The 14,061-nt window shown below is 43.8% G+C and overlaps 1 protein-coding gene across 2 annotated transcripts in view; it reads right to left on the bottom strand.

The window, feature by feature from the left end:
• The window catches only part of LOC142656005 (clustered mitochondria protein homolog), a 71,925-nt gene that overhangs the window by 3,860 nt on the left and 54,004 nt on the right, over positions 1-14,061 (bottom strand). For both annotated transcript variants that reach the window (XM_075830819.1, XM_075830810.1), the window contains exons 19-25: positions 13,357-13,496; positions 7,903-7,983; positions 7,666-7,791; positions 7,331-7,452; positions 2,902-2,995; positions 643-777; positions 17-90 (exon numbers count right to left, since the gene is read on the bottom strand). In XM_075830819.1, the coding sequence (XP_075686934.1) occupies positions 17-90; positions 643-777; positions 2,902-2,995; positions 7,331-7,452; positions 7,666-7,791; positions 7,903-7,983; positions 13,357-13,496 (772 nt within the window). The remainder of the gene's footprint in view (positions 1-16; positions 91-642; positions 778-2,901; positions 2,996-7,330; positions 7,453-7,665; positions 7,792-7,902; positions 7,984-13,356; positions 13,497-14,061) is intronic.

Consider the following 14,061-nt stretch of genomic DNA (forward strand, 5'->3'; position numbering starts at 1 on the left):
ATACGCCATCTCTTACCCAACATTAATCCGTAAAATGCCATTTAAGAGGTTCAGCTGCTGCAACAGAGTGTCAATCCCAGGAGGCACAGTCTGTGTAAATATAAAGTATGTTTAAACCAGTGCAACCAAATACGGTATCATTGATTTAAAAAAAAAACAAGTGCCATTAAACGTTCATTCTCATGGACTAAAGTGGTGTAAATGTAATCCACGCTGGATTATAATCTCTCTTCATAGTAATCCTACTGTCTACATTCTGTCAACACATCACATAAATTCTGTAAGTATAGTGGATGCAATAACTACTGCCGTGAAGTCTAGAAGAAGGAATTAAACTAATACCGCCATTTCTTAACAGCACCCTTCTTCCTAAATAAGGATTGCAAAGTGACATCTATTTAGAGCTACAAATGCATTTAGGGTAGCGGTCACTTCCTTTTGGATGTGACTTAAATGGTAAAAATGTTCTACACGGGGGTAGCCCTCCGACTAGACGAAGTGCATGGCCCTAAATTTCAGTACCGTGGAAAATGCCCTTTTTTTAAGAATCACCTCAAAGATTAGATTTACAAATATTTGCTGATTTGTTATAACTTTCCAACTCTAGGAAGAGACTATAATGTCTAAAATAATTGTGGTTACCTGGACATGAGTTAAGGTGGAAATAGATCCATTTTTATAAATCTCATTCATGGTCCGCTGCAAGTTGACGGCTTGTTGTGTAACGTGTTTCAGGAAGGCCGAACTCTCTCTAGTACGTTCATGGCAATCGCCAAGCTAGAATCAATGACAATAAAACATGAGGATCTGGCCTGTCTGTTTTGATTGAGGCTTTCTGGGGTGATATTTTAGTCATGTTTATAATGATTGGTGATTATATTGAGCACCTATATATGATTCATCATCTACATCTGTACAAAGCAGAAATATATGTACGTTTCTAAAAAAAGAATACAAAAATTATAATTTTGTTTGTGTATATATGAAGGATAGAGAGAGAGAAAACACAGCACCTTTTTTTACTATTTATCTGCTGTGGTGACTTTACTGCAGTACCCGACACCGCAACACCCATACAAGTGTGGCTTTGCCTAGTACTTCAGCTAAGCCCATTCAAGTGAATGGGGCTGTTCGTAGGTGAGCTGCATTACCAGGTACAGCCACACTCTTATGGATGTCACTGTGCTGGGTACTGCCGTGCACTAAATATAACAAATGATGGGTTTTGTCTTTCTCTATCCTTTAAAGATCATTATCACTGGACCTTCATTCTGCTGAATAATATATTGATGGCCTATTATACTGCAGGAGGCCTCTACAAGGCTCTGTAAGCCTCTCCTCAATCACTCTCTGGGGAAGGAGTCTGTACTCCATCACTTCCTGTAGACTGTAATAATTGATGACGTTTCTCGGTCATTTCATTCCTATTTATTGCAGCTGCCATAAAGTACACACACCCTGCTGCAATGGGTGTGTCTCCAATATGGCTGCCTCCAGGAAAGTGTATATATATATATATTTTTTAAAAAAAAATATCAAACATTTAAAAAGAAAATATATTTCTATTTTACATACTTGCATCTAATTAATGAAACAAAAATCTAGTAATAGTTGCTAAAAATGGGTAAACTGCCACCACTTTCACAACATTGATCGCTGAAAACATCATGACCTATGTCCCGTGACTCCATCCTGACTAGAATGTCAATATTGCATTAATCCCATTTCACAACGGTCTGCTCATATGATATGAACAACTTTTAACACGACCTGATCAGACGACAGATGTGAAAGTTGTATTGTCAGCAAAACCACAACTTTCTCTGGTTTTCATGCACAGCAATTGCAGTAGTATGTAGAGAATGGTGCGATAAATGGACAGTCTAGTGAACATCAGCGGGTAAAGACATGTCAGCTACAGGTGAATAAAGAGAACCATGCAGCCTACCTAGGGGGTCGGATTCAAAGTATGGGTGTCCTTTATATAAAGGACTTTAACAACAACCGTATTGTGTTAGAGCGCTAGTCTAATAAATCCTGGTTACTCTTTCACTATGTTGGTGGAAGGGTAAGAACGTAGGTGGAAGTAACACAAGATGATCTATCCGGTGTAGCACCAACATTTCAAGCAAGTAGTGGCTGTATAGTGGAATGGGGCCTAAAATAACAATTGAACAGCAAAGGTTATCTGAACATTTATGCCTAATGGTGATCATGTGCATCTCTGCTGCCAATTCAGACCTCCTGTATAGGGCATGGACATAGGGTGGGAATGAAAGGCAGCTTTTATCAATGTTAAAGACTATGTACACTTCTTGAAATATAAATATATGTGTATCAGTGTGATTAGTGGAACTTTCAAAATCCTTTATTTTTTATTTTTTGGGATACAGCCGCTTTCTATCCTGTATGCAGAGCCGCTGTATCGTGCGCTAAGACCTCAATCCGTCCGGTCCGCAGGACTGACGGGTTCAGTGAAGACGGGGCCTGGGTGTCTTTGACACGCAGGATCCACCTGTACTCGATCACATCTAAGTTATGAACTTAGACGTGATCGATAGCCGCTCAATGCTGCGTGTCAGAGACACCCAGGACCCACTGTCACTGAACCCGTCAGTCCCGCGGACCTGACCGATACAGGATGCAGCATTACATACAGCTGCTCTGTATACATTATATAAAGCAGCTGTATCTTAAAAAGTAGAAATCATTTTTCATAAAAAGTATTTTGAAAGTTGCATCAAACTCACTGATAAACATTATATATATATATATATATATATTGTCCTGGAGAACCCCTTTTAAAGCTAATCCAGACGTGATAATGTGCAATCCAAGCCATATTCTTAGGGTGGTCAAAGCCACTAAAAGGTGGGTTACCTTATGCATTATTCAACCTACCAAAGCTTTGTATATGGTGAATGTTTCTTTTTCATGTTGCATTGCTGATCTGAATTCTACTTTACTTGTATATGCAAGAGAAATCAAATGATGGCTGCAAGACAAAAGAACATTGATTTGGTTACAGGAAGGAACAGATGCGACACTATACTCGATATATCATTGCACATATTAGTATGAAACGTTGTTGGACACTTTGCTATTAATGTATTTTGTATTGGACTGGGGCACATCAGGCCCACTTGTGGAAATGATTTTGAGGGCCAAACTCCAGTGCATGTCCAATTTTACTTGCATTGTAACTCTGCTTTACATACATACATGCCATGTCGTGATAACATTTAATAGGAACTTCTAGGTTATTTATCCAAAATAGTTATTAACCATTGTTCTGACTGGGCCTTCTTATCACGTCAGGCACTGGGCACTCTGGAGAATCTTCTGGAGAAATCATTCCGACCCTGCATCCATCAATCAAATACATGCAAATATGATATCAAATTAAGACATTAACCCCTGACCAAGGATTATTTGTTGTTATTTCACTGTTGCATTCTAAGAGTCGTAACTTTTTTTTTATTCCGTTGACATAGCCGTATAAGGGCTTGTGTTTTGCGGAACGAGTTGTATTTTTCAATTGCACCATTTTTGGGTGCATATAACATACTGATTAACTTTTATTAACTTTATCTTCGGAAAGAATTGAAAATGAACAGCTATTCCAGCATTGTTTTTCACGTTATAAATTTACGCCGTTCACTATGCGGCATAAATAACATGTTACCTTTATTCTATGGGTCGGCACGATTACAGGGATACCAAATATGTAAAGGTTTTATGTTTTCCTACGTTTGCACAATAAAACCCTTTTTAAAAAAAAAAAATTACTTGTTTTTGCATCGCCGCATTCCAAGAGCCGTAACTTTATTTTTCCGTCGATGTAGCCGTATGTGGGCTTGCTTTTTGCGGGACAAGGTGTAGTTTTCATTGTTAGTATTTTGGGGTACATAGGACTTATAGATTAACTTTTATTTTTAATGGTGGGAATGGGAGAAAAAAAGGAATTTTGCCATCGGTTTTTGCGTTTTTTTTGGACACCGTTCACCCGGCAGTTTAATTAATGTGTTAACTTTATTGTTTGAGTCGTTACGATCTCGGCGGTACCATATATGTGTGTGTGTTTAGTTTTTTTTTACACTTTTACTAAATAAAACCACTTTTTTGGAAAAAGTGTTTTTTATTTTTACTATAATCTTTTTCGTCTTTTTTCTTCATAAAGTTTATTTAACTGTTTTTACTTTTTTTTTTGTCCCACTAGGGGACTTCACTATGCGACCTGCTGATCGCTTATATAATGCTTTGGTATACTTCGTATACCAGAGCATTATTGCCTGTCAGTGTAAAACTGACCGGTAATCTATTAGGCCATGCCTCTGGCATGGCCTAATAGGCAGTTGCTGAAGGCAGACCTGGGGGTCTTTGTTAGGCCCCCCGGCTGCCATGGAAACCTGACGGCGCCCCGCGATTTCTTTGCGTGGGCACCAACGTGGTGACAAAGGGAGCTCCCTCCCTCTGTCAAACACATTAAATGCCGCTGTCGCTATTGACAGCGGCATCTAATGGGTTAAACTGCCAAAATCGGAGTGCGCTTCGATTCCGGCAATTGGGGCAGGAGCCAGGCTGTGTATAACAGCCGTGCTCCTGCCGCTGATCGCATGGGTACACTGGCAGTACCCGTGCGATCAGAGTGACGGATATATCCGTCGCTATGCTGGAACTAACACCTGCTTGCGACAGATATATCCCTCGCTCGTTATTAAGGGGTTAAAGCAGGCACCATATTTACAGGGAAAATTTGAAAAAAGGTCTGCTTCCCCCCTGAAGGAACATCATCACTCTTGTCCAGGGAAACAATCCTAAAATGTATCTGTCCAATAAACACAAATATTAAAAACCAAGAGCAACAACTATGTAAAAGAAACAGTGTCCAAATTCTCCAAAAAGTCATGCAATAAAATACATTCATTGTGCTCTACCGGTTCGAAGTAAAGAGTGATATAGCAGTACTCCTCCTCTGGTTCCAGGACCTCGAAAATTAGTACTATTATATCCCGCTTCATGTCGAACAGATAGAGCGCAATGAATGTTTTTTTATTCTCATTCTTTTCCATGGGTTGAGCTGGAGCTTAGCTGCATTACCAGGCACAGTCCATGTACAAGAGGGGGCTGCTGCTGGGAAAAAATACCCCTTTATAATCATTTTAATTATAATCAAAGGGCTTGTCCTATGACAATCATTCATCACCTATCCACAGGATAGGTGATAAATGGTATGATCTGTGGGTCCGCGATCATTAAAATGAGGGTCCCATGACCTGTTTGAATGGAGCAGTGGACACGTGTGCGCACTACCGCTCCATTCGTTCTCTATGGGACTAACGAAGATAGCTGAGCACTGTATGCTTTTGGAAACAGAACTACATATCCCCTGCATAGACCTAGAATTAAAAGATAACATCCTGGCCACCTGCCGCCACCACTAGATGGAGCTAGGGGCTTACAAGAATCCTGTGTTCTTATTGAGTTAATGTATAACCGTATGCAGTTAGCTCCTAAACTCCCTTCTGAAGCATATATTTACATGCATTGCCGACGACAGTGCTGCAGACTCTGTCCAGATTTAGGTGAGCAACCTACACGTGTGAACATGCTCTTTTACTATGCAGGTGATTTGGAGCTTCGTATCAGAAAAATTGAGCTTCAACCGCTATAAAGATATATTAAGAAATTAAAGGGCTATTCCCAACATTTAAGTTGGCACAGCTGCTACTGTAACTCCCATAGAAATGAATGGAGAGCGCTACGGGGAGCGTGGCCACCTTTCCACTCAATCTCTGCCTGGTGAGACGGGATGAGGGTCAGGGGCCCCGTGTTCTGGAGATAGGTGTAGGTTCCGGAGCTGGTACTCGCATCTATCAGACATTTATGGCATATTCTGTGTATATGCCATAAATGTTTAAGTTGGGAATATCCCTTTATAAAATTCTGTCCTGATTACTTATTTAAACAAAAAAAAAATGGTAGGGAATGGTGGATATTCATTTTAAGGCTCTATTCACATCTTCTTTGGAGGCTCTGTCGCAGATTCCGTTTTATTTTACAGGAAAAATAGAACAGAATGCAGTCAATGGGGTCCCTTCTGGCGCCGTAGCTGTCCATTGTTTGACGAAACCGTCACAGATAGAATTCAGTTTTTCTGCTCCTATGACGGAACAGAAAAACGGAATTCACAATGCAGTTGTTAACAGGGACTGAGCAGCACATTGTATCGTTTTCATCTCTTGAAACTGACAAATCTGTCCAAATAAGAGCTGTGGAAAGCAGCTGTATTATTGTATTATTATTCCGCTTTTATTCAGTCTGCAAAAAAAATCTGCGATGCTGGTCCGTGTTCATCCACGATTAGAAAAAGGCTCTGCTCTTTTCAGAAATGTTGTTGCTATTTTTTAAATAAAAAAGTGCGTGGATGCAGATAGTGTAATTGTATCATAAAAAAACTAATATACTAATAATAAATAATCCCAAGTATAAAATGATTTAAATAATCAATAATGCTTTCAAAAAAAGTTAAATAAATCTTCTACATAGGCCCCAATAAAAATCCAGCTGTGGTATTGGAGGTCACTGATCTGGACAGATGTTTTGTGCCAACACAAGCAGTACAAGGCTCAGAATTCAGAGACGTAACCTTACTCGTATATTACTCTTTCAGATAGTGATTGAAAAACAACACAGGGCGCATTCTCACAAGCGTAATAGGGGTGCTTTTTTGCATCGGAACTGGAGTTTAAGCACCATAAGCTTCTATGGTGCTCCAACTCCGGTTCTCTGGAACAGTGGAAGGACCAGTTGTTGCGCCCATAATAGGAGCGCAAAAAAAACACCCGTATTAAGCTTGTGTGAAAGCGGCCAAAGGGAGAGGATGGAATTAAATGGTGCCTTTATGGGACTATGCATTGCAAGGGTTGAATGATCATGCTGTAAATGGCTTAAAGGGGCAATTCACAACTTGATCTTGTAAAACTCCACAAAAGTAGAGGATACGGGGGATACATCACAAAATGGCAAACAAGAAGTATCTATCTGTATTCTAAGAAAGGGGCACATTCCTTTATCAAAATAATCCAAACTGAAATGGATACCATACTCCTTAATAGCAATGTACATATTGCATACATATAGCAGCGCATATGTCAAGTAACCGAACTCCCACCCCCCCCTACTCCCCACAGCTGCAGTCCCCAAATGCATGATATAAAAAGTATACTGTATAGCTATATACATATAGGTGTCTTGTTACATGTTTGGAAAAGGTTGTCAAACCGACATGGTGTCCCTTAAAAATCACACTGTTAATGGGTACAGATACCTTAAAGCAGCATCCAGGGACTTCTGTCCAAAATACTTCTCATTGACTTCCAAAGCTTTCTCAAGAAAACGAAGGGACAAGTCACATTCAAGCACAGCTTGTAGAACCAAGCCAATATTACTCTGTCAGGGAGACAAGACATGGCGCAATGAACAAGTCTTCTAGATTCGGACAGCAGTGCATGAAGATCCCCCATATTTCTATTTTTCAATTCATGAAAATGATGCAATAAATCCGCTACCCTTAGATTTTAGATACTATATCATAATACTGTATCATAATCTATGTGTCTTATATAATAGGTTAGCCCATGTTTAGTTTATAGAGATACTCACATCCAGTGTAGCCATGGTAGGATGATCTTCACCTGCTGTGACCAGCATTAAGTATCGGGCACGGTACAGCAGTTTTAAAGCTATTGGTAAATGTCCACTGGCAAAACAGTAATGTGAGAGTAACACCTAATGGAAAAATGGATAAAAATTGCGTGTACTGCACGACTGCGAACAGTGGTATACATCCGTTTTATATTACTTAGGGGTTGGACACTAAAGGGGTAAAACCAGCCTTACATAGTCCTGAACTGTGCTGCTGCTGTCATATCCCAATGTCCTCTCTGTCATTATTACGGCTTTCTGTTGGTTATCCAGAGCCTGTGGGTAGAATGGCATTTCAGTGTAGATCTGTTATATTTCCACAATGCTGCAGTCTTAGGTCAAATATAAAATATAGATAAATTAAAACAAAAAGGTAGCATGTCCAGTAATGACATGCATTTTGTACCTTATATATAATGGCCTTTGATAAAGGCAAATTTACAATGTAGGTCCATTGTTGTATGCAGGAGAAATACAGTATCATTTGTTTCAATGACACTGCCCTCAGCATAGCTCAGAGATCTCCGAGCCAAAAGTCAAAGGGACACAATGCAACAAGTTAGAAGATTGCCATCTAGAATTACAAACCGTTCGTTTAAACATTGAGGCCATCTTTTCAAACCAATAAATGAACATTAGAGCGTGACCTTTAAAGGGGTTGTCCCATCAGAACAACCCCTGTCTATATTATGCCCTCAAATGGGACCCCCTCTGTATGAGCCGGAGAGGAGAGTCACTGACTAGTAGGGGCTCCCGCTCTGGCATACTCGAGCTGTATTTGTTTTATATGGATGGCCATTCATCTGAATGGCTGCCATGCAATATATTTCTACTGCGGTGGCCTTGGCAGAGGAAGTAAGCAGCCGGCTAGGTCATCCCCCAGCAATTTCAGCTGCTTGCCGGGGGTCTTGGGAACTGGACCCACGGTGATTAGATTATAGGGTTTGTTTGGTGAGACAACCCCCTTAGGTAGGTTATGTTCTAGTACTATGCTTGGCAGTCAAAACATAACCTATACATTATTTACTACATTAATAACTAAGTTTAGCGGTTTCCATATCCTTCTTTCATTTTAGTGTAGAAAGGCAGCTTGTGTAGCCACCTCTCTGGTAAACACTTTGACCTAGGATCTTTTGTTCTTGGTTTATAGCTTATGGGATTCTCAAACCCTGGACTCCACAAGGACGCCTTCTCTATGACATGTCTGTTGTCTAAATAGCTAGCTCTAAAGTGTGTAGTACCAACCTGTCAATACAGGGGTGGGCATACCACATATGTACCCTGTGCAGCTTACATGGGGGCCAACGCTAAAAAATAATGGTGATTCTTATTGTTTATTAGACCACATGTAAGGGACTACGCTTCTTCCTATCCATGTCTTAGAATTACTGATGGATTGGTATAACCGTGAAAGATTTTCTAGGGAGTCGTAAATGAGGTGGTCTATAGCTAGTCCCCTGCTCTTATCAAATTAGCAGTTGGAAGTCAAGGAGCCCATATACTGTTCATTCACAGGGGTCTTCTTTCTTGTTGCTGCCCCCTGGTTAAGCTACTGTAATATCCCAAGAGAGTTTCAGTCAGGTACGATAATCTGACATCACAAGTGGGTTTTAGTCTGGTAAGATGCCATGACCTTGCAACTGTGTTTCAGGCAGGTAACCTGCTGTGACATCACAAGTAAATTTTTGTGCTGTGACATCACAACTGTTACAGTCAAGAAAGCTATTGTGACATAACACGTAAGTTTCAGTCAGCAATGATACTGACACATCACAGGTGGGTTTTAGTCAGGTATGCTACTGTGACATCACAGGTGGGTTTCAGTCAGGTAAACTGCTGTGACATAACTCAGTCAAATAAGCTATTATGACTTTAAAAGTGGATTTCAGTCAAGTAAGCTACTGTGACATCACAAGTGGGTTTTCGTAAAGGCAAGCTGCTGCGACATCATAAGGCCTCATTCACACGACAGGGTCCGAGTGTCGGCCGGGAAAATCGGCCGTTTTTGGACGATTTTTCCCGGCCGGTTTGCATCCGATTTGCATCCGTTCCGATTCCGTTCCGGGCCGAGTTGCCGTTTTTTCCGGCCGATTTGGACCCGATTTGCATCCGTTTTTTTCCCTGTCCGTTTTAAAATCGGATGAATTTCATTTAAATTTGTTGCCACACACAGCCCTTTGTAGATAATGCCACAGCCCCCCTGGTAGGTAATGCCACCCAGCCCCCTGTTGGTGATGCCACACAGCCCCTGTAGGTAATGCCACCCAGCCCCCTGCAGGTAATGCCACCCAGCCCCCTGTAGGTGATGCCACCCAGCCCCCTGTAGGTGATGCCACACAGCCCCCTGTTGGTGATGCCACCCTGCCCCCTGTAGGCGATGCCACACAGCCCCCTGTAGGCGATGCCACACAGCCCCCTGTAGGCGATGCCACACAGCCCCCTGTAGGCGATGCCACCCACCCTGCCCCCTGTAGGTGATGCCACCCACCCTGCCCCCTGTAGGTGATGCCACCCACCCTGCCACCTGTAGGTGATGCCACCCTGCCCCCTGTAGGTGATGCCACCCTGCCCCCTGTAGGTGATGCCACCCTGCCCCCTGTAGGTGATGCCACCCTGCCCCCTGTAGGTGATGCCACACAGTCCCCTGTAGGTTGCACCCATCTCCCCCCCTTCCAGGACAAGTCACTGACTTCAATGTCCATATATGGACAGTGTAGTCACTGACTTCTCCTGAAGAGGAATTCCCTGCCACAGGTCGGGAATTCCGCTTCAGAAGTGAGTGACGTCACTGTGTCCATATATGGACAGTGTAGTCACTCACTTCTCCTGTAGCGGAATCCCCGGCCATAGAGTCGGGGATTCCGCTGCAGAAGTGAGTCACTTCGCTGTGTCCATATATGGACAGTGTAGTCACTCACTTCTCCTGTAGCGGCATCCCCGGCCATAGAGTCGGGGATTCCGCTGCAGAAGTGCGTGACTTCGCTGTGTCCATATATGGACAGTGTAGTCACTCACTTCTCCTGTAGCGGAATCCCCGGCCATAGAGTCGGGGATTCCGCTGCAGAAGTGAGTCACTTCGCTGTGTCCATATATGGACAGTGTAGTCACTCACTTCTCCTGTAGCGGAATCCCCGGCCATAGAGTCGGGGATTCCGCTGCAGAAGTGAGTCACTTCGCTGTGTCCATATATGGACAGTGTAGTCACTCACTTCTCCTGTAGCGGCATCCCCGGCCATAGAGTCGGGGATTCCGCTGCAGAAGTGCGTGACTTCGCTGTGTCCATATATGGACAGTGTAGTCACTCACTTCTCCTGTAGCGGAATCCCCGGCCATAGAGTCGGGGATTCCGCTGCAGAAGTGAGTGACTTCGCTGTGTCCATATATGGACAGTGTAGTCACTCACTTCTCCTGTAGTGGAATCCCCGGCCATAGAGTCGAGGATTCCGCTGCAGAAGTGAGTGACTTCGCTGTGTCCATATATGGACAGTGTAGTCACTCACTTCTCCTGTAGCGGCATCCCCGGCCATAGAGTCGGGGATTCCGCTGCAGAAGTGCGTGACTTCGCTGTGTCCATATATGGACAGTGTAGTCACTCACTTCTCCTGTAGCGGAATCCCCAATCCCCAGCCGGGGATTGGGGATTCCGACTCCTACAGCGAGCAATAAAAGATCCTCCTCCTCACATGCACTCTGCACTGTGAGGAGGAGGAGAGAGAGTGCGCGAGCGACGGTAGACCCGGCCATCACTCGGAACACATTCCAGTGATGGCCGTGTATTACCCGGCCCCATAGACTTCTATGGGAGCCGGGCGGCCGGGCACCCGGCTGAAAATAGAGCATGTCCTACTTTTTGACGGGCGGTTTTCCCGGCCGTCAAAAAATCGGTCGTGTGAATAGCCCCATTAGGGGTCTATTATTCCTAATGCAGCCGGGTGCCGGCCGATTTATGAACGGCCGGCACCCGGCCGGGAATCCCTGTCGTGTGAATTCCGCCTAACAGTGTTTCCAAGAGGTAACTGCTAGGACATCAACTAGTTTCAGCCAGGCAAGCTTAGTGGTGGACGTCCCATATGTGCCATGAAATTAGCAGAAGGCTTTATACTGTTCTTGCACGTTGGACCTCTGTTGTTCATTAGTCATGTCTGACAGGACCTCCGGAATAAATAGCTGGATTTACTCATGAGGGTATGTGCACACGAGGGCATTACGTCCGTAATTGACGGACGTATTTCGGCCGCAAGTACCGGACCGAACACAGTGCAGGGAGCCGGGCTCCTAGCATCATACTTATGTACGACGCTAGGAGTCCCTGCCCCGCTGCAGGACAACTGTCCCGTACTGAAAACATGATTACAGTACGGGACAGTTGTCCTGCAGCGAGGCAGGGACTCCCAGCGTCGTACATAAGTATGATGCTAGGAGCCCGGCTCCCTGCACTGTGTTCGGTCCGGTACTTGCGGCCGAAATACGTCCGTCAATTACGGACGTAATGCCCTCGTGTGCACATACCCTAAGGGTATGTTCACACGACAGCGTCCGTAACGGCTGAAATTACGGGGATGTTTCCGCCTGAAAACATCCCCGTAATTTCAGCCGTAACAGCATGTGCAGGCGCTTGAACGCCGCGTCCATTACGGACGTAATTGGCGCTGCTATTCATTGGAGTCAATGAATAACGGCTCCAATTACGGCCAAAGAAGTGACAGGTCACTTCTTTGACGCGGGCGTCTATTTACGCGCCGTCATTTGACAGCGGCGCGTAAATATACGCCTCGTGTGAACAGACAAACGTCTGCCCATTGCTTTCAGTGGGCAGATGTTTGTCAACGCTATTGAGGCGCTATTTTCGGACGTAATTCGTGGCAAAAACGCCCGAATTACGTCCGTAATTAGTGCGTGTGAATATACCCTAAGGCCTCATGCACACGACCGTAGTGTTTTTCTGGTCCGCAAATTCCAGGACCGTGTTCCGTGAAAAGTCCTCCGCAGTTCATCCGTATGTAATCCGCAAAATGCGGATAAAAAAAAAAAAGCCTAGGTAAAACAGGATGACGACAGAACTCATTCCCGGTCGTCGCCTAGCAACACTTCCGCAAATCCACAAACTGCGGTTGACACACGGAGGTGTACCCGCATTTTCCACGGGCGCATTGACTTCTATGGGCATGTCCGCATCGAATTTGCGGGCCGTAATAAGACATGTCCTGAGTTTGTGCGGCACAGATTTGCGGACATGCGGGGACCCGTGAAAACACGGATAGTGTGTATGGACCCTAACACTATTTGCTTTTACACATATGCTGTTTGGAAGCATTACTACATGATCTCTGACTACCGCCCCCACTCTCGTCTTATATCTTTCTTTCAGACAGAAAATATTGAAATTAAGGGAGAAATTTGTAACATTATCAGGTGTTTGTAGGTGTGAAAGCTGCCCTTTCTTGGAATAAAAGCACCAGTGACTGTAGCAGCTTCAGAAACTGTACAGATACTCTGAGCAGAGAGGTCAGGAGTCATGGCCAGGATCTCAGCGGCTTCCTTTTATCCCAGACAGATTTATGTCCTTTTATCTCGACATTGGGTCTATTTATTTGTTTTTGAGAGACCGGCCCTTCTACGGCCCTTCAACATATTCGTAATCGATCTCACCTCTGCTATGTCTCCCAAAATGAACTTGACCCTGGCAAGCAAACGTAGGCACATGGCAATGTCAGGATGAATTGCACCATACACATTGTTGAACTGGACCAGGGCTTCATTCAACAAAACAACTCCTTCTTTTAGGCCTCCTGCAAAGCATGATTATAAAAGTATTTTAAGTTACAAATAGTAAAATATAACATTAAATGTTCAGGAATGTATAATCACTGACCATGTTAATCCCAATGTGTAGATGATATATGTGAAAAATAGCTAGGAGGAGTTTAAATTGGAGCGGCGGCCAGGCATGTGCGGTGCCATGCGATTTAAAGTCTATGGGGCTGATGGAAACAGCCGAGCGCTGTGTTTTGCTGTTTCCATCATCCCATAGACTTTGAATGGAGAGCCATCGCACATGCCACTCCATTTCAAAACCTCCTCGAATTTAGATGCCATCTTGCGGCTAGGGAAACCGGGACCCCTGTCCTGGCAATCGATGGGGTCCCCAGTGGGCGGACCCTTCCCCAGCGGATAGGTGATAAATGCTTTAGGCTGTAATACCCCTTTTAATTTTGCTTTTTTTTTTCGTTGTACTAGGGGACTTGAATCTGCAGTCATTTGAGCGCATATATAATGTATTGGAATACTAGTATTACTTGCAGGATCACCAGGACATAGTAATACGTCCTATTGCGTTAATGTGACCACAATTAG

Source organism: Rhinoderma darwinii, chromosome 1 (genome assembly GCF_050947455.1).
Source record: "Rhinoderma darwinii isolate aRhiDar2 chromosome 1, aRhiDar2.hap1, whole genome shotgun sequence".
Taxonomy (NCBI): domain Eukaryota; kingdom Metazoa; phylum Chordata; class Amphibia; order Anura; family Rhinodermatidae; genus Rhinoderma; species Rhinoderma darwinii.